Here is a 20,004-nt window from a genome sequence, read left to right as displayed (position 1 = left end):
GAAACATTCCTTCGAGGCTGAGGCACCACCGACTGCCCTCACAAATTCCTCCCAAAAGGTTATCATCAACCCACTGATGGAGCTTTTTTCTCTCAGAGGGCACTCTGTCCTAAAGAGTTGTGGAGGGCCACATCAGGCCAGACGGCCAACATTCACCATTCACAAAAGCCTATGCATACACACACACATAAAAATACAATGCCTTCAGAAAGTATTCACACTCCCTTGACTTTTTACACATTTTGTTGTTACAAAGTGGGATTCAAATTGATTTAATTGACGTTTCTTGTCAACAATCCACACACAATACTCTATAACAGGGCTGCCCAACCCTCTTCTTGGAGATCTGCCATCCTGTGGGTTTTCAGTCCAACCCTAATTTAACACACCTGATTCTATTAATTAGCTGCTCAACAGGACCTTAACTAGCTGAATCAGATACACTAAATTAGGGTTGGACTGAAAACATACAGGACAGTAGATCTCCAGGAAGAGGGTTGGGCAGCCCTGCTCTATAATGTCTTAGTGGATGAAAAATGCTACAATTAAAAAAAATATATACAAAAAATAAAACAGTAATATATCTTGATTAGATAAGTATTCAACCCCCTGAGTCATTACATGTTCGTTTTTGGGTAAGTCTCTGTAGCCGTGTTCACATTGGCAGTTTGAAGTGACTCAAAAAGTGACTATTTATTTGCATATCCGATTCGCATCTGTTCTTTTTCCTGCAATCTGAACAGCCAAAAAGCACATGGAATCGGATATTTCAAGACACATTTCAAACCACCTTTATAGATGGTTTGAAAACCGATACAAATCTGATTCCTGGCCATGTGTCTGAATGGTCAAATCTGATTTATTTGCCCTCAAGTGTTTTAGACTGCTATTTGGAATATCTTGTTTATTGCTAGCTGCTCTGTTGACAGTTTGACAAGAACATGTGGTAGCTAACTAGCTTGTTAATTGTTTACAAACAAATTAGTGATTATGCTAGAAAGCTAAACAGCTACCTAGCTAGCTAGTTGACTGCTGTTGCTAGCCAAAAAGGACAAATTTTGAAAGTTGGATCATCTTATCCTTTGAGGCTTTAAAAATGTTCTTACCCTATGATTTTGAGAATGCAAAGCAACTGGGAAATGTCCATGGCAGGCATTGTTGTTACCTTAGCTTGCTACATAACTTCTGAGTGATAGGAAACACTAGCACCACCACCAATCAGCCTACACCACTGAACACAAACCCATCATTACTATGACAACTAGTGTAGCCTTGTCAGAAAATAACTGCTGTCTGAACTAAAAAAAACTAGGGTTGCCAAGGGTCGGAAACTTTCCGGTAAATTTCCAACATTTTTCTGGAATTTTTCCATGGGAAGTTAAGCCCTGGAATTTGGGTAATTTTGCTTAAATTCATCAAAAAAAGTTAGCTTATAACAGTGAAAGTTTTTTTGTGGGATACACAAGGCAATTTTAGGTCTTGTGGCATATTTTGGTTAAACTATCCCCAATTCAATGGAATTACAACCCTCTGCACACACAGTGCACTCTTCCATCACATGTACAGCTGATTCTCAAGCTCTTGCACACTAATGAGATGCTATTGAGTCCACACTACTACACTGTCTGGGCCAAGGACTATATGCTTTCTGGTAAGTTTTAATTATGAAACTGGGTGGGGTTAATATATTTTATATGACATACATTATTTTGTTAACTAGTAAATAGTAGCCTTCAGCAAAGTGTGTTTAAATCATTTCTAACTTGTTAACAATTTCTGCTAGTTCGTTTTTGCTACCATGTGGGTTTTAGCTTGCTTGAGCCTGCTAACTGAGGAGTGTTAATTCACCTGTATCCATACATGTTTCATTTTAAAACATTTATCCTACAAAAGGAGTTGTTTAATCTAACTGCTTAACTACACTGCTCAAAAAAATAAAAGGGAACACTTAAACAACACAATGTAACTCCAAGTCAATCACACTTCTATGAAATCAAACTGTCCACTTAGGAAGCAACACTGATTGACAATAAATTTCACATGCTGTTGTGCAAATGGAATAGACAACAGGTGGAAATTATAGGCAATAAGCAAGACACCCCCAATAAAGGAGTGGTTCTGCAGGTGGTGACCACAGACCACTTCTCAGTTCCTATGCTTCCTGGCTGATGTTTTGGTCACTTTTGAATGCTGGCGGTGCTTTCACTCTAGTGGTAGCATGAGATGGAGTCTACAACCCACACAAGTGGCTCAGGTAGTGCAGCTCATCCAGGATGGCACATCAATGCGAGCTGTGGCAAGAAGGTTTGCTGTGTCTGTCAGCGTAGTGTCCAGAGCATGGAGGCGCTACCAGGAGACAGGCCAGTACATCAGGAGACGTGGAGGAGGCCGTAGGAGGGCAACAACCCAGCAGCAGGACCGCTACCTCCGCCTTTGTGCAAGGAGGAACAGGAGGAGCACTGCCAGAGCCCTGCAAAATGACCTCCAGCAGACCACAAATGTGCATGTGTCTGCTCAAACGGTCAGAAACAGACTCCATGACGGTGGTATGAGGGCCCGACGTCCACAGGTGGGGATTGTGCTTACAGCCCAACACCGTGCAGGACGTTTGGCATTTGCCAGAGAACACCAAGATTGGCAAATTCGCCACTGGCGCCCTGTGCTCTTCACAGATGAAAGCAGGTTCACACTGAGCACATGTGACAGACGTGACAGAGTCTGGAGACGCCGTGGAGAACGTTCTGCTGCCTGCAACATCCTCCAGCATGACCGGTTTGGCGGTGGGTCAGTCATGGTGTGGGATGGCATTTCTTTGGGGGGCCGCACAGCCCTCCATGTGCTCGCCAGAGGTAGCCTGACTGCCATTAGGTACCGAGATGAGATCCTCAGACCCCTTGTGAGACCATATGCTGGTGCGGTTGGCCCTGGGTTCCTCCTAATGCAAGACAATGCTAGACCTCATGTGGCTGGAATGTGTCAGCAGTTCCTGCAAGAGGAAGGCATTGATGCTATGGACTGGCCCGCCCGTTCCCCAGACCTGAATCCAATTGAGCACATCTGGGAAATCATGTCTCGCGCCATCCACCAACGCCACATTGCACCACAGACTGTCCAGGAGTTGGCGGATGCTTTAGTCCAGGTCTGGGAGGAGATCCCTCAGGAGACCATCCGCCACCTCATCAGGAGCATGCCCAGGCGTTGTAGGGAGGTCGTACAGGCATGTGGAGGCCACACACACTACTGAGACTCATTTTGACTTGTTTTAAGGACATTACATCAAAGTTGGATCAGCCTGTAGTGTGGTTTTCCACTTTAATTTTGAGTGTGACTCCAAATCCAGACCTCCATGGGTTGATAAATAGGATTTCCATTGATTATTTTTGTGTGATTTTGTTGTTAGCACATTCAACTATGTAAAGAAAAAAGTATTTAATAAGATTATTTCATTCATTCAGATCTAGGATGTGTTATTTTAGTGTTCCCTTTATTTTTTTGAGCAGTGTATTTATCTGTACATGTGTAATGAACACGATGGGAGACAGAGAGCTGGTTTCAAGCGCAGGGCGCAGCAGGTGTTGATTTGTAAAGGACCACAGGAGGAGGCAGGTAGCTGGGTCCAGGGGCAGGCAGAAGGTCATACACAGGGGGTCCAAAAATGCAACAGTACAGGCAGGGAAAAGGCTAGTAACGTCATCCGGGAGATCAGGTAATAGGTTGATTACAGGAAATCTGATAAGCTAAATACAGGCAGGGAATAGGCAAAGGGCGTCATTAGGGAGGCAGGCAAAAACTCTCATACACGGGCGGATTAAATTACTGGGAAAAACAGAGCTCTGAATAGAAGTGTGTCACAAAACAAACAATACCTCACCTCATGAGGTGCAAAGAACTTAACTAAATAGTGTGTGTAAATGATATACAGGTGTGTGAACAGGTGATCAGAATTCAGGTGATTGGGATCTGGAGAGTGAGCTGGGGATGTATGTGTCTGAGAGTGTGAGTTGGAAGCAGATGTTACAACATGGAATTGTATTTGGGGTTTTTTCTCATCTTTACAGGAAAATGCCATGGGCACTATCTGATGTGTGAAGACATTTCACTGCAGCTAATGTAGAAGGAAAAGCTGTGTGCATTTGCAAATACTGTGCCAAATCATATGTGAAGAATGCAACAAAGATGCAGAATCATCTGGCCAAGTGCATAAAGTTCCCTCAGCGCTCACAACAAGCAACCTCTGACAAAAGTCCCTCTACTTATATTCGAGGTGAAGATGAAAAATCAGACACCTTATCAATAGCAACAGCTCATGGTCTTCCTGGAATCAGAAGTGTTTTTGACTCAATGGAGGAATGTAGTCAGATAAATTCTGACGAATGTCTTGCTCGAGCTGTGTATGCAACTGGTTCACCTCTGATGCTCACAGGCAATGTGTATTGGAAGAGATTTCTGAAGGTTCTTTGCCCAGCATACACCCCTCCAACCAGACCTACTTTATCTACTCATTTGCTAGATGCAGAGTTCAATCGAGTTCAAGTGAAGGTCAAGCAAATCATAGAGAAAGCAGAATGTATTGCAAACATCTCTGATAGGTGGTCGAATGTTTGTGGGCAAGGAATAATTCACTACATCCTCTCCATCCCTCAACCAGTATTCTACAAGAGCACAGACACAAGGGACAACAGACACACCGGTCTCTACATTGCAGATGAGCTGAAGGCAGTCATCAATGACCTTGAACCATAGAAGGTATTTGCACTGGGGACAGACAATGCTGCAAACATGAAGGCTGCTTGGCCTAAAGTGGAGGTGTCCTACCCTCACATCACACCCATTGGCTGTGCTGCTCATGTATTGAATCTGCTCCTCAAGGACATCATGGCACTGAAAACAATGGATACACTCAACAAGAGAACAAGAGAGCCAAGGAAATGGTTAGGTATATGAAGGGTCATCAAGTTATAGCAGCAATCTCTCACCAAGCAAAGTGAGAAGAATAAGAGCACCACATCGAAGCTGCCCAGCAATACCCATTGGGGTGGTGTTGTCATCATGTTTGACAGTCTACTGACGGGGAAGGAGTCTTTCCAAGAAATGACCATATCACAGTCTGCCGATATGGACAGCCCCATCAAGAGGATCCTCCTGGATGATGTATTTGGGAGAGAGTGGTAAGCAGCCTGAAACTCCTGAAACCTATAGCAGTAGCCATTGCACGGATTGAGGGAGACAATGCCATCCTGTCTGATGTTCAGACTCTGCTTGCAGATGTAAGAAAATAAATCCATACTGCACTGCCCACTTCACTGTTGCTCCAAGCAGAGGAAACCACAGTTCTGAAATACATCAAAAAGCGTGAAGACTTTTGCCTGAAGTCCATACACGCCGCAGCGTACATGTTGGACCCCAAGTCCCCGGCTACTAGGAGCGCCGCCTCTGGATGAGCATTTTCTTGTTTGCTTATGGCCTTATACAGATCGTAGAGTGCGGCCTTAGTGCCAGCATTGGTTTGTGGTGGTTAATAGACGGCTATGAATAATATAGATGAGAACTCTCTTAGTAGATATTGTGCTCTACAGCGTATTATGAGGTATTCTACCTCAGGCGAGAAATACCTTGAGACTTCTTTAATATTAGACATTGCGCACCAGCATTTATTGACAAATAGACACACACCCCCGCCCCTCATCTTACTAGACGTAGCTGCTCTGCCCTGCCAATGCACAGAAGCAAGATTAGTGTATTTTCATTTTCTCATACACACAAGATAGGCTACAAAATACTGGACAGCACAATGCCACTCTGAGTAGCCAAACCCAGAGCAACAAAACAGGGTTGGGGTCAATTCCATCTAAATTTCAGTCAAGTCAGAGAGTAAAACAAATTCCAATTTCTATTCCAAATTTCCCCCCATTCAAAATAACTGGAATTGGAATTTTAGTGTACTTCCTGAATTGACTGAGATGTAAATGAAATTGATCACAATCCTGCAAAAGACCCACAGTAATAGCTTGCGGATCCCATTTACGCCATCCAATTAACAATTTACATGGATCACCCAATCATCCATTAACATGGATCATCCAATCATCCATTAACATCTCTCCCATGACCCACGGCAGCATTACGTTACTCTACCAGTACCTCCAACCTCTGCTACCTCGGCGAGAGACAGAAGATGAGCTAATGGGCGGGTGGGAGGATGTGAAGAGAATTGTCCTCTGGGTTGGCCCCTAATGTTTATATAAAGGGACCACTGAATAAGCAAGAGGCACAACGCCAAAACTCTTGTTTATACTACCAGCACTATAATCAATGCAAAACCCTGACAGCACTGTAAACACAAGTCTGTCAATTGAAACTGAACCCAATGTTTTGAATTGATATGTGATAAAATAAGACTTTGACAGAGAGGAGAATGCCATACTTAGGCATAAAGACTTGCATGAGGGAGCAGTTCAGTGTTTAACTGTGGTTAACAGGATCAATACAGTGACATTGTTTAACTGTAGTAAACAGGATCAAGGCAGTGACAACCACATGCATCCCTTGCCCCCTCTCCGCAACACTCACACTTTATGTTGGGGTTGTAGAGGTAGCAACAGTTTCCAAAAGTCAGAGTCGACCAATGAAACTTAGTGTTATAAGTGGTGATGCACCGATATGACATTTTTGGCCGATAGTGATATCCGATAGTTTCTTAACTGACTTGCCTAGTTAAATAAAGTTTACACACACACCACACTGACCAAAACGTTATTTTGTTGGCATTTACATATGTAACCATTACCAGTAAAACATCATCAAAACCTATTTCTTTCACTTACTGTGCTGTTTCATTGTTCATTTGTTCAGTCGTTTCAGTCTCAACCAGGATTTCATCATACATGTCAAACAGTGAAGTTTCAGCTGTCTGTTTGTCCGTGGCCTCTCTTCCTCGGTGAGCACTGTCACTTTGTCCGTTTCCATCTTGTCCAGCTGTGTCTGTAACAGTTCACGTAAACCCTGTTTTTTGTCTGCATCAAAGTAGTGGACAGTGATGAGAGAATGCCACCGAATCACTTGTTCACAGCCTGTCTGCAGGTTTGTTGAGCAGGTGTTTCAATGCCATGACAGAGGGTATCACATCTGCTGCAGGCGCAGTTGATGAGCTTATTTCTGCAGTCAGTTGTTCGAATGGAGCTAGCGTGTTCATGTTTCCAAGTTTCAAACATGTTCTCAAATGCATTTACATTACATTTACATTTTAGTCATTTAGCAGACGCTCTTATCCAGAGCAACTTACAGTAGTGAATGCATACATTTCATACAATTTCATACATACACATATATATATATATATATTTTTTTTTTTTTTTTCTGTGCTGGCCCCCCGTGGGAATCGAACCCACAACCCTGGTGTTGCAAACACCATGCTCTACCAACTGAGCTACCATGGCAGCGGTATGACAACCAGCACATTCATGAGCATGAAATACGACTTTCCTCAGTACGAAATCCTCGACGACCCACTGTGCTGTCAGACTCAGCATGCTCATGGGGCTGATATCGCTGGTCCAATTGTCAGTCGTGAAGACAATAGCAGTAACACTATTACTGTATAACTCCTGTAGGGCAACATCTGCGCACTTGAACGGCAATTCAACGGCTCAGACACGAGATGCATGTGGCAGGGTCTGCAGGCAATCACGGACTACAAAAGGAAAACCAGCCACATCTTGCTCCCAGGCAAACTAAACACCTTCTTTTCCCGCTTTGAGGAGAATACAGTGCCACCTGCGCAGCCCACTACCAAGGTCTGTGGGCTCTCCTTCTCTGTGGCCTACGTGAGTAAGACATTTAAATGTGTTAACTCTCGCAAGGCTGCCGGCCCAGACGGCATCCCTAGCAGCATCCTCTGAGCATGCGCAGACCAGCTGGCTGGTGTGTTTACAGACATATGCAATCTCTCCCTATCCCAGTCTGTTGTCCCCACATGCTTCAAGATGGCCACCATTGCATTCTTGGGTACAGGAACAAAGGTAAGCAGTCATAAACTAAATGACTATCACCCCGTAGCACTCAATTCTGTCATCATGAAGTGCTTTGAGAGACTAGTCAAGGATCATATCACCTCCACCTTACCTGTCACCCTAGACCCACTTCAATTTGCTTACCGCCCCAATAGGTGCACAGACGATGCAATCGCCATCACACTGCCCTAACCCATCTGGACAAGAGGAATACCTATGTAAGAATGCTGTTCATTGACTACAGCTCAGAATTCAACAACATAGTACCCTCCAAGCTCATTATAAGCTTGATGCCCTGGGTCTCAACCCCGCCCTGTGCAATTGGGTCCTGGACATCCTGACGGGGCGTCCCCAAGTGGTGAAGGTAGGAAACAACATCTCCACTTCGCTGATCCTCAACACTGGGGCCCCACAAGGGTGCGTGCTCAGCCCCCTCCTGTACTTCCTGTTCACCCATGACTGCGTGGCCATGCACGCCTCCAATTCAATCATGAAGTTTGCAGACGACACAACAGTAATAGGCTTGATTACCAACAATGACGAAACAGCCTACAGGGAGGAGGTGAGGGATCTGAGTATGGTGTCAGGAAAATAACCTCTCACTCAACGTCAACAAAACAAAGGAGATGATCGTGGACTTCAGGAAACAGCAGAGGGAGCACCCCCCATCCAAATCTATGGGACAGCATTGGAGAAGGTGGACAGTTTTAAATTCCTCGGCGTACACATCACGGACAAACTGAAATGGTCCACCCACACAGACAGTGTGGTGAAGAAGCCGCAACAGTGCATCTTCAACCTCAAGAGGCTGAAGAAATTTGTCTTGTCACCTAAAACCCTCAAACTTTTACAAAGGCACAATTGAGAGCATCCTGTCGGGCTGTATCACCAGCTGGTATGGCAACTGCACTGCCTACAACCGCAGGGATCTCCAGAGGGTGATCATCAAGGACAACAACCACCCGAGCGACTGCCTGTTCACTCCGCTACCATCCAAAAGGCAAGGTCAGTACAGGTGCATCAAAGCTAGGACCGAGAGACTGAAAAACAGCTTCTATCTCAAGGCCACCAGACTGTTAAACAGCCATCACTAGCACAGAGAGGCTGCTGCCTACACACAGACTTGAAATCATTGGCCACTTTAATAAATGGACCACTAGTCACTTTAATAATGCCACTTTAATAATGCCACTTTAATAATGTTTACATATCTTGCATTACTCATCTCATATGTATATGCTGTATTCTATATTATCTATTGCATGTTAGCCTATGCAGCTCCGTCACTAATCAGCCACATACTTATATATTCTTATTCCATTCCTTTACTTAGATTTGTGTGTATTAGGTATCTGTTGTGGAATTGTTAGATATTACTTGTTAGATATTACTGCACTGTCGGGACTAGAAGTACAAGCATTTCGCTACACTCACAATAACATCTGCTAACCATGTGTATGTGACCAATAAAATTTGATTTGATTTCAATACAAAACCTAGGGGGCTCATGGTTCTCGCCCCCTTCTATTCAGTTACACAGTAATTATGACAACATCCAGAGGATGTACTCCAACCTATCAGAGCTCTTGCAGCATGAACTGACATGTCCATCCCAGCAAAGCATCAGAGAATGAATCTAGTACTGAAATCATAAGCTATAGCTAGCTAGCCCTGCTGTGCATAAAATGTGGTGATAGATGACTTAAAGACAATAGCTGAACAGTTTAACAAATTCATTTCTTCAAAAATGATAAAGAAGCAAGAACTATATTTCGTCTTGTTTTTCACTTTCTTTGCCAGCAAATGCAGCTAGCTAGCTAGTTTAACCTACTCAAACACCCAGCTCAATCAGAGGGTTGCTATATTAGCTAGCTGGCTATGACTATCCAACACAACACTGGAACTCTTCCAAGTCAAGGTAAGCTTTTGGTTTTACAAATGTATTGCTATTGGGCCCACCGGTGTAAGTGCTAAACTGCTTACTGAACTGCTTACTGACTGTACACTAACGTTACTGCATAATTGTAGCGGGTTTACTGGCGCTTTAGTTCTATTAGCTATGTTGACTATGACGTTACTTTAGCTAATATGGTGACAATGAGGTAGGCTGTGTGTAGCGGTTATGACATGGTTTGGCTTGGAAAGGTTTTTTAGCCTGGTCGCATACAGCTGATGTGTTGTGCATTGAAGTCCACAAGCGAAGGGAAAAGGTTTGAGGAGGAGAGCGCGTAGATGCGAGAAGGAATACAACGTGGCTGCTATAAAAGTGAACTGGGTTTATGTCCGATCAGGGGTGTATTCATTTAGCCGATTCTGTAGAAAAACGTTTCTTAAACAGAAGCAAACGGAATGAAACGAGAATAAACATACCTGAATTTGTCCAATAGAAACTCTTGTTTGCAACTGTTGGACTAATGATTACACCCTAGTGTAATCAAGTATGCAAGGCGGTATTGAATGTGTCACTGTCTGTCACCTCAAATCTTTCTCTCGACCTGTCTACACCTACGTTGTAAACTTGAATTCATAGGCTAGGTTGTAGCAACCTCATGATGGGTATAGGGAAAATTAGAGTATCATGTAGTAGCCTAAACCTATCAATGTTATATCGAACTGGATGAATGGAATATGAATGACAGTCATCCAATATGCTGTAATAGAAAAGGCCATGCTCATGAAAAAAGAAAATTGTCAGCCTTCAACTTAAACAGCACTGGCCGCCACTGACTAGCATGTAGCCTACAACCATTATAGTAATGGAAAGTTTCTCCCAAATCCACTGACTGTGTTAATAGGCATATTGTTGTGCCATCATCATCTCCTATTTGTAAACCACATGCATGTGGTTACAAATAGGGGCAATGTGAGATTGTTGTTAGATGTAAATAGGCAATATGTCTCAAATCAGATGTGAAAATCAAACCACCATGAACATCGTCTTAATTTACTGTAGTCTACTTTCAAGCCATAAGACTGCTGAACAACTAATCAAATGGGCACCCGGACTATTTCCATTGACGCCCTTTGTTTTTACACTGCTGCTATTCGCTGTTTATCATCTATGCAGTCATTTTACAAATGACCTCGACTAACCTATAGGCTCGTTATTGTTATGTACATTTATTGTGTTTATTTTTTATTGTTTCGATTTTCTTTCACTTTAGTTTATTTAGTAAATATTATATTAACTCTATTGTTTGAACTGCATGGCTGGTTAAGGGCTTGTAAATAAGCATTTGTTGTATGCGGCGCATGTGACAAATACAATTTGATTTGATTCGATAAGAAACTATGTTTTGGTTACATTTTAGAGTAGGCTATCAGAGCAGAGTATTATACCCTGTACCTGTGTTTCATCGGCATTACTGTCTGTGTCCAGCTCTCCGATATAGTACTGTTCCATCCACCGCCGTGCGTTCTCGGAATGGCGGTGCGGGGGTCCCTCCATCTCCAGGCTGATATCACTCCCTGACCTGTGTAATATCAGAGCCTCTCCACCCGGATGCATTCGAAGGAATCCCGTCACATCATAAACCTTCGTCCCCAATAATACCCAACATGAGTATTTTGTGCAATGACGGGCTACCTCCATCTCAGAGAAAACCCGAGGGGACACCAATGGAGACATTGCGATGTTGAAGTGTCCACAAAAAAAAACATAAACTAAAGGAGCGCGTAAAGACCCCCTGGCCGACTGACCGCGTACTAACTTCTACTTCATTTCTCAGCCCTGACTGAGCTTACTCGACCAACTCATTAGCATATCATTAATTATTCATCGCTCAAGACTGCTCAAAGCTCAGTCTTTCATCTGCCTTTTGCTCGCTCTGCAACTTCACAGCGCTCTAGCTTCTTTTTTACCCCCAATGTTTACAGCCATTATTACATTGTTAATTCATGTTTAGATGGGGCTGAGATCAAATAAAAACTATATTTTTAAACTAGTCTAATAGAGAACCTGTTAAACATGCGTGATATTTCCTCATGGGCGTAGTTCTGTTTGATGTGTGGGTGCCTCTCAATATCAATAACATATATTAGGGGTCACCAACAGGTCGATCGCGATCGATCATCTAGTTATTCCCAATCGATCACCAAACAATTCTGTAGAAAAGTCGACGATAAAGGCTTGAGCTCCTTAATTACTAGAATTTTTTTAATTCGACTTTGCGCTTTTTCCTTTACGTGCACTTGATTCAGAAACCCTGTGCGCCGAAAAGGCAGTGTTCCCATTTTGAACCATTTCATTTGTCTGAACTGAAAGGACAAACTCCGCCTACCCGGCCGACCAGGAGAGCTGTGCGTAAATCAAGCCTACTGTTCTGGACAATCTGATAGCTCAAATCACCGTGCCTAGTACTCCACAGCAAAGTTTGATACCTGCCTACTTGAGATTTAATAACTTTTAAAACCATGACCATAGAGAAACGATCAAAGATTACAGCAAAGAGATGTATGTTTAAGTCTTTATTCAGCACTGTCAACACTGTTTTTATAAAACATACTCCTGACTCGCGCTGCAGCTGCACTGAATTAGTAGCCAAGTGTATCGGAATACCTGCATTTTTATTATTAGTAGTTCGTCATGTCTATTTTAATTTCGATAAATATTTCATTTTCTCTGGTCAAATGAGCAACATGAATTTCTGCATGAGGCGGAAATAATGCAGTGCGACTCGAGGCCTGCCTACCTGAGGGAAGATTTTGACCATTCTCTTTCGTGTATAGTTTTTGACATCCCTTTCCCGATACACACACACACACACACACACACACACACACACACACCGGCACTCATGCTTACTGTCATTTATTAGGTCTCTCCTAAAAGGGCCTTGGGGTTGGTTGGGCATCGTTGAGAGGCAAGGGACAGTGTGACGTTTACTAGTATTGTGCGTGCGTCTTGCTACTACCGAGGAGAGAAAGTTGGAGGGACCAGCTCTCAAACTCTGAAGGAAGATGTCGTTATCCTCTTCCGTAGTATAGCACAAATGCACTCGATAAGTTGCACAGGTTGTAAACGTTTCTCATTTTCAGGGGCCACGTTCTTTCATTTGAGAAGCTAAGAAATTCGTCAAACTGGCCCACGTGGATGTAACAGTGTAGGTTCCGTCCCTCTCTTCGCCCCAACCTGGGCTCGAACCAGGGACCCTTGCACACATCAACAACTGACACCCAAGAAACATCGTTACCCATAGCGCCAAGGGGAACAACCACTTCAGGTCTCAGAGCGAGTGACGTCACCGATTGAAACGCTATTAGCGCGCACCACCGCTAACTAACTAGCCATTTCACATCGGTTACATGGAGCTAACAATGTACGTTTATTGATATGCACACAGTACAGTACATTGCACAGCATTAGTAGCACTTATGTATGTTCTGTTCCAAATCTGTGAGTACTCCTGTTTTCATATATATACTGCCATTTATTCAACTTTAAAGTACATTTACATGTAAATAGTTAATCGGTGCATGTTGATTATTTTGTTCATTTTCCAGGAGCTTATCTTGTTTAAAGAGATCAGGGGAAATGTTTCTAGTTTAATCTATATTGGTTTAAATGGGTTTCTGGTTTTTCACTTCCCTCTGGAAAATCAGCTGTTAATATTAAATAAATACTCATAAATGCAGTATTTATTTTGCCATTTGTTATTGTGTACTTTTACTTTACTTTTATTGCTATGTTTTGCTGTATTATGTTGTATAATCACCTACCGGTGTAAAAACCATGGAAATTAAAAACAAAAAACTGTTTTAAGTGAGAAGTAGGCATTGGTCTGAAGCTGAAAAATAAAGGAAATTCACCAGCGCCACAAGGTGTACCCATGCTCTACCAAGGTTTTCCAGCACACAGCTTTGACTTACTACAGTGGTTATGTTGGTCTATTGTACTTCCAACAATAAGTAGGCAGGTTGTTTAGGATTCAAACAGCCTAATTCTGTCACACCCTGATTTGCTTCACCTGTCTTTGTGCATGTCTCCACCCCCCTCCAGGTGTCGCCCATCTTCCCCATTATCCCCACAGTGTATTTATACCTGTGTTCTCTGTTGTCAGTTTGTTTTGTTTCATCAAGCCTACTAGTGTTTTTCCTGTGCTCCTGTCTTTCTCTAGTCCCTGTTTTCTAGTTTTCCGGGTTTTTACCATTCTGCCTGCACTGAGCCTGCCTGCCGTTCTGTACCTTTTGGACTCTGCTCTGGATTACTGACCTCTGCCTGCCTTTGACCTGTCGTTTGCCTGCCCCCCTGTTTTTGTAGTAAACTTTTGTTACTTCGAAACTGTCTGCATCTGGGTCTTCTCCTGAGGATTGACAAATTCCTAGGGATAATGGACTTTACAATGACCTGCTATTAAAATAATGTATGAATTTAAAATTAATTACATTAAGATTTTGTGTCACTGATCTACACATACAGTGGGGGAAAAAAGTATTTGATCCCCTGCTGATTTTGTATGTTTGCCCACTTACAAAGAAATGATCAGTCTATAATTTTAATGGTAGGTTTATTTGAACAGTGAGAGACAGAATAACAACAAAAAAATCCAGAAAAACGCATGTCAAAAATGTTATAAAATGATTTCCATTTTAATGAGGGAAATAAGTATTTGACCCCTCTGCAAAACATGACTTAGTACTTGGTGGCAAAACCCTTGTTGGCAATCACAGAGGTCAGACGTTTCTTGTAGTTGGCCACCAGGTTTGCACACATCTCAGGAGGGATTTTGTCCCACTCCTCTTTGCAGATCTTCTCCAAGTCATTAAGGTTTCGAGGCTGACATATGGCAACTCAAACCTTCAGCTCTCTCCACAGATTTTCTATGGGATTAAGGTCTGGAGACTGGCTAGGCCACTCCAGGACCTTAATGTGCTTCTTCTTGAGCCACTCCTTTGTTGCCTTGGCTGTGTGTTTTGGGTTATTGTCATGCTGGAATACCCATCCACGACCCATTTTCAATGCCCTGGCTGAGGGAAGGAGGTTCTCACCCAAGATTTGACAGTACATGGCCCCGTCAAATGATGCAGTGAAGTTGTCCTGTCCCCTTAGCAGAAAAACACCCCCAAAGCATAATGTTTCCACCTCCATGTTTGACGGTGGAGATGGTGTTCTTGGGGTCATAGGCAGCATTCCTCCTCCTCCAAACACGGCGAGTTGAGTTGATGCCAAAGAACTCCATTTTGGTCTCATCTAACCACAACACTTTCACCAGTTGTCCTCTGAATCATTCAGATGTTCATTGGCAAACTTCAGACGGGCATGTATATGTATTCTTGAGCAGGGGGACCTTGCGGGCGCTGCAGGATTTCAGTCCTTCACAGCGTAGTGTGTTACCAATTGTTTTCTTGGTGACAATGGTCCCAGCTGCCTTGAGATCATTGACAAGATCCTCCCGTGTAGTTCTGGGATGATTCCTCACCGTTCTCATGATCATTGCAACTCCACGAGGTGAGATCTTGCATGGAGCCCCAGGCCCAGGATATTGACAGTTCTTTTCTGTTTCTTCCATTTACGAATAATCACACCAAATGTTGTCACCTTCTCACCAAGCTGCTTGGCGATGGTCTTGTAGCCCATTCCAGGCTTGTGTAGGTCTACAATCTTGTCCCTGACATCCTTGGAGAGCTCTTTGGTCTTGGCCATGGTGGAGAGTTTGGAATCTGATTGATTGCTTCTGTGGACATGTGTCTTTTTTACAGGTAACAAGCTGTGGTTAGGAGCACTCCCTTTAAGAGTGTGCTCCTAATCTCAGCTCGTTACCTGTATAAAAGACACCTGGGAGCCAGAAATCTTTCTGATTGAGAGGGGGTCAAATACTTATTTCCCTCATTAAAATGCAAATCAATTTATAACATTTTTGACATGCGTTTTTCTGGATATTTTTGTTGTTATTCTGTCTCTCACTGTTGAAATAAACCTACCATTAAAATTATAGACTGATCCTTTCTTTATCAGTGGGCAAACGTACAAAATCAGCAGGGGATCATATACTTTTTTCCCCCCACAGTAATAGGCCATAATGTCAAAGTATAATTTTGTTTGTACATTTGTTTTTTTATTAATACATTTTTTTGTAACGGGTGTCGTAAAGATCAGACCAAAACGCAGCGGGAATGTGTATACTCATCTTCTTTTTAATGTAAAGAAGAAAAAACTAAACAAACACGTATACAAAAACAAACGACCGACACTAACAGTCCTATCAGGTGCTCAGACACTAAACAGGAGACAACTACCCACAAATACCATAGAACAAACACCCCTCTTAAATAAGACCTTCAATTAGAAGCAACGAGGAGCAGCTGCTTCCAATTGAAGGTCAACCCCATTAACTAAACATAGACATAGAACGACTAGAACTAGCATAGAAATATACTAACATAGAACATAGCCCAACAAACCCCGAAACACTAAACAAACACCCCTCTTACATAATAACATAACCCAACAAACCCCAAACCACATAAAACAAACACCCCCTGCCACGTCCTGACCAAACTACAATAACGAATAACCCTTTTACTGGTCAGAACGTGACATTTTTAAGGCTGAAACATCTTGAGTCAATAATTATTCAACCCCTTTGTTATGGTAATCATAAATAAGTGAAAGAATACAAATGTGCTTAACAAATCGCATTAAGTTGCATGGATTCATTCTGTGTTTAATATTGGTGGATAACATGATTTTTTAAATAACTACCCCATCTCTGTTCCCCACACATACAATTATCTGTAAAGTCCCTCAAACAACCAGTGAATTTCAAGCACAGATTCAACCACAAAGACCAGGGAGGTTTTTCAATGCCTCACAAAGACATGCATCTATTGGTAGATAAAAATGAAAAGCAGACACTGAATATCGTTTTGACCATTGTGAAGTTATTAATTAGGCTTCGGGTTGTGTGTCGATACACCCAGTCACTACAAAGATACAAACGTCCTTCCTAACTCAGTTGCCGGAGAGGAAGGAACTTGCTCAGGGATTTCACCATGAGGACAATGGTGATTTTAAAACAGTTACAGAGTTTAATGGTTGTGATATGAGAAAACTGAGGCTGGATCAACAACATAAGTAAACCTCTACCATATAAAAATATTCCAAAACATGCATCCTGTTAGCAACAAGGCACAAGTAATACTGCAAAAAATGTGGCTAAAAATTAACTTTTTGTCCTGAATACAAAGCGTTATGTTTGGGGCAAATCCAACACACCATATCACAGTACCACTTTTCATATTTTCAAGCATAGTGGTGGCTGCATCATATTATGGGTATGCTTGTCATCGGCAAGGACTACGGAGTTTTTTAGATACAAAGAAACGGTATACAGCTTTAAGCACAAGCAAAATCCTAGAGAAAAACCTGGTTTAGTCTGCTTTCCAACGGACACTGGGAGACGAATTCACCTTTCAGCAAGACAATAACCTATAACACAAGGCCAAATCTACACTGGAGTTGCTTACCAAGATGACATTGAATGTTCCTGAGTGGCTTGGCTACGGTTTTGACTTAAATCGGCTTGAAAATATATGGCAAGACTTGAACATGGTTGTCTAGCAATGATAAACAATCAATCAATAATTTTTAAAAGAATAATGAGCAAATGTTGTACAATCCACGTGTGTAAAGCTGTTAGAGACATTCAAAAAGACTCACAGCTGTAATCGCCCCCAAAAGTGTTTCTACAAAGTATTGACTCAGGGGTGTGAATACTTATGTAAATAACTCCGGGACCCGACACATTCTGTCTTGGAGCTCTACGGACAATTCCTTCAACCTCATGGCTTGGTTTTTGTTCTGACATGCACTGTCAACTGTGGGACGTTATATAGACACGTGTGTGTGCCTTTCCAAATCATGTCCAATCAATTGAATTTACCACAGGTGGACTCCAATCAAGTTGTAGAAACATCTCAAGGATGATCAATGGAAACAGGATGCACCTGAGCTCAATTTCAAGTCTCATAGCGAAGGATCTGAATACTTATGTAAATAATGCCTTTTTTTCATTTATACATTTGCAAAAATGTATAAAACCTGTTTTCCCTTTGTCATTATGGGGTATTCTAAAATGATTTAATCAATTTTAGAATAAGGCTGTAACAAAATGTGGAAAAATGGGAAGGGGTCGGAATACTTTCCGAATGCACTGTATATAGAGTGTGACTTTCTTTTTATGCAAATGCAGACTACCTGCTCGTAATATACGTTAATGAGGCCAAGTTTACCATGGCCAAGTTTTCAGGTCCATTTCTGGAGAGGTGTTATTGGCAATCCACCTGGAGCACTCTTTGTTGGAGAAAGATGGCATCAGTGCAGTTCCAGGTAGCCTAGATATTAAAGATATTCTCCAGAACTATATTCTCCAGTACTCTATACTTTTCAGCCAGTAGTTCTGAAAGTAGCGCTCACGAGACAAAAGTGGTCCCCGTAAATTGCATACCATGTCACATATGTTTCGATATGTGCACCACATCATTACTTTCTCTCTCTCACTGCTGTGTGCGCTGAACCCTTTGGCCCGCCCTGCAATCTCATTGGATAACGTGGGACAGGCCTCTTGCTAGCTTTCACTCAAATGGCAAGGGGCTGAGCCTCATTGGCTAAACCTGGAATTGCTAGGGGGCTCACATGGTCCAAGCCTGCAGTACTCAAAATGGCATGCACAGCTTCCATAAAACAGTCACTTTCACACATCATTATGCTTGGTGGAACAGTAAGACACATAGTCCAGCTCGACAACACAACACAAAAGGCATGTCACGACTATTCAATTTTCACAATGATTTTCTTTTTGATTCTAAGAGGAGCTGTGATAACTAACTACAAACATGAACGGTCTATAGCGTTCTAAAAACACTCATCCATGCAGTCAGGTTTATAACAATTCAAGAGTCTCCCCATAGGTGGCAGAAGAACAGAGGAGAGTATTTTCCTCACCCATAAAGTAGCATGCATTAGGATGGAAAATAACCTGCCATTTTCTTGGAGGACTTTTCCATTAGTTAATTGAGCTTCATATCATAAGACTGGAATCAAACTGGATTCAACTCAGTAATTCAACACCACCTCTGATGGCAAAATGTTACTTAAACCCTCGGCTCCTACAATAGGAGCATAGGCCATTGACGAATGTCCTCCATGTTACTCAGTTATGGGCAAGTTTTTTCAGGACACACCAGTTGAGACTGCTCTCAGTCATTTCTGCTTGGACATCTCTCCTTCAAGTGTTTCTGGGTCGCCCCTGTTTCTTTTCCCCCGGCAAAATTGGGGCAAAATAAAGTTATTATAACCTGGCCTATATATAATCATGATGAATTGTAAAGAGCAGGGCTTTTTTAACCTAAAATGAGGTGTCCCATTTGTCAATGTGAGTGTGAGTGTGTGTGTGTGTGTGGTGTGTGTGTGTGTGTGTGTGTGTGCGCTCCGGTATATGAATAGTGCTGTGAATAGGATGTAACATACATACTGTAGCTTCAACTGGCAATGACGTGAAGCATAGCATAGATAAGGCATACTTTCATACAGCAGCTCACCTTTATGCTCAATGGAAGCGCTCCTCTGGGTACAGAGTAGTCCTCTCAAGTGGTCTAAGTCAAGCATGAGCACCAAGGGCCCAATTCAAACAATGAAATGATGACACAATGCATCCCTCTAACCTAACTCATCTTATTATTTTCCCTCTTCATTCCCAGAATTACACTTATGTTCCCACTAGGGGTTGGAACTGGTTCAGCGAACAGAACTGAAACCCAGAAAAGAAATGTGAGAATGCTGTTCATTGACTATAGCTCAGCGTCCAACACTATAGTGCACACGAAGCTCATCACTATGCTAAGGACCCTGGGACTAAACACCTTCCTCTGCAACTGGATCCTGGAATTCCTGACGGGTCGCCCCCAGGTGGTAAGGGTAGGCAACAACACGTCTGCCAAGCTGATCCTCAACACTGGGGCCCCTTAGCGGTGTGTACTTAGTCCCCTTCTGTACTCC

The 20,004-nt window shown here is 42.6% G+C and overlaps 1 protein-coding gene across 1 annotated transcript in view; it reads right to left on the bottom strand.

Annotated features, from left to right (window-relative positions):
• The window catches only part of fa2h (fatty acid 2-hydroxylase), a 30,723-nt gene extending 18,951 nt beyond the window's left edge, over nt 1-11,772 (bottom strand). The window contains exon 1 of the mRNA XM_014124381.3: nt 11,356-11,772. Within this exon, the coding sequence (XP_013979856.1) occupies nt 11,356-11,637 (282 nt within the window). The 5' untranslated portion in view covers nt 11,638-11,772. The remainder of the gene's footprint in view (nt 1-11,355) is intronic.
• Nucleotides 11,773-20,004: the final 8,232 nt, after the last annotated feature.

This window comes from Salmo salar, chromosome 10 (genome assembly GCF_965601325.2).
Source record: "Salmo salar chromosome 10, fSalSal1, whole genome shotgun sequence".
Taxonomy (NCBI): domain Eukaryota; kingdom Metazoa; phylum Chordata; class Actinopteri; order Salmoniformes; family Salmonidae; genus Salmo; species Salmo salar.
The sequence above is the reverse complement of the archived record's forward strand: the minus strand, read 5'-3'. Positions and strand labels throughout refer to the sequence as shown.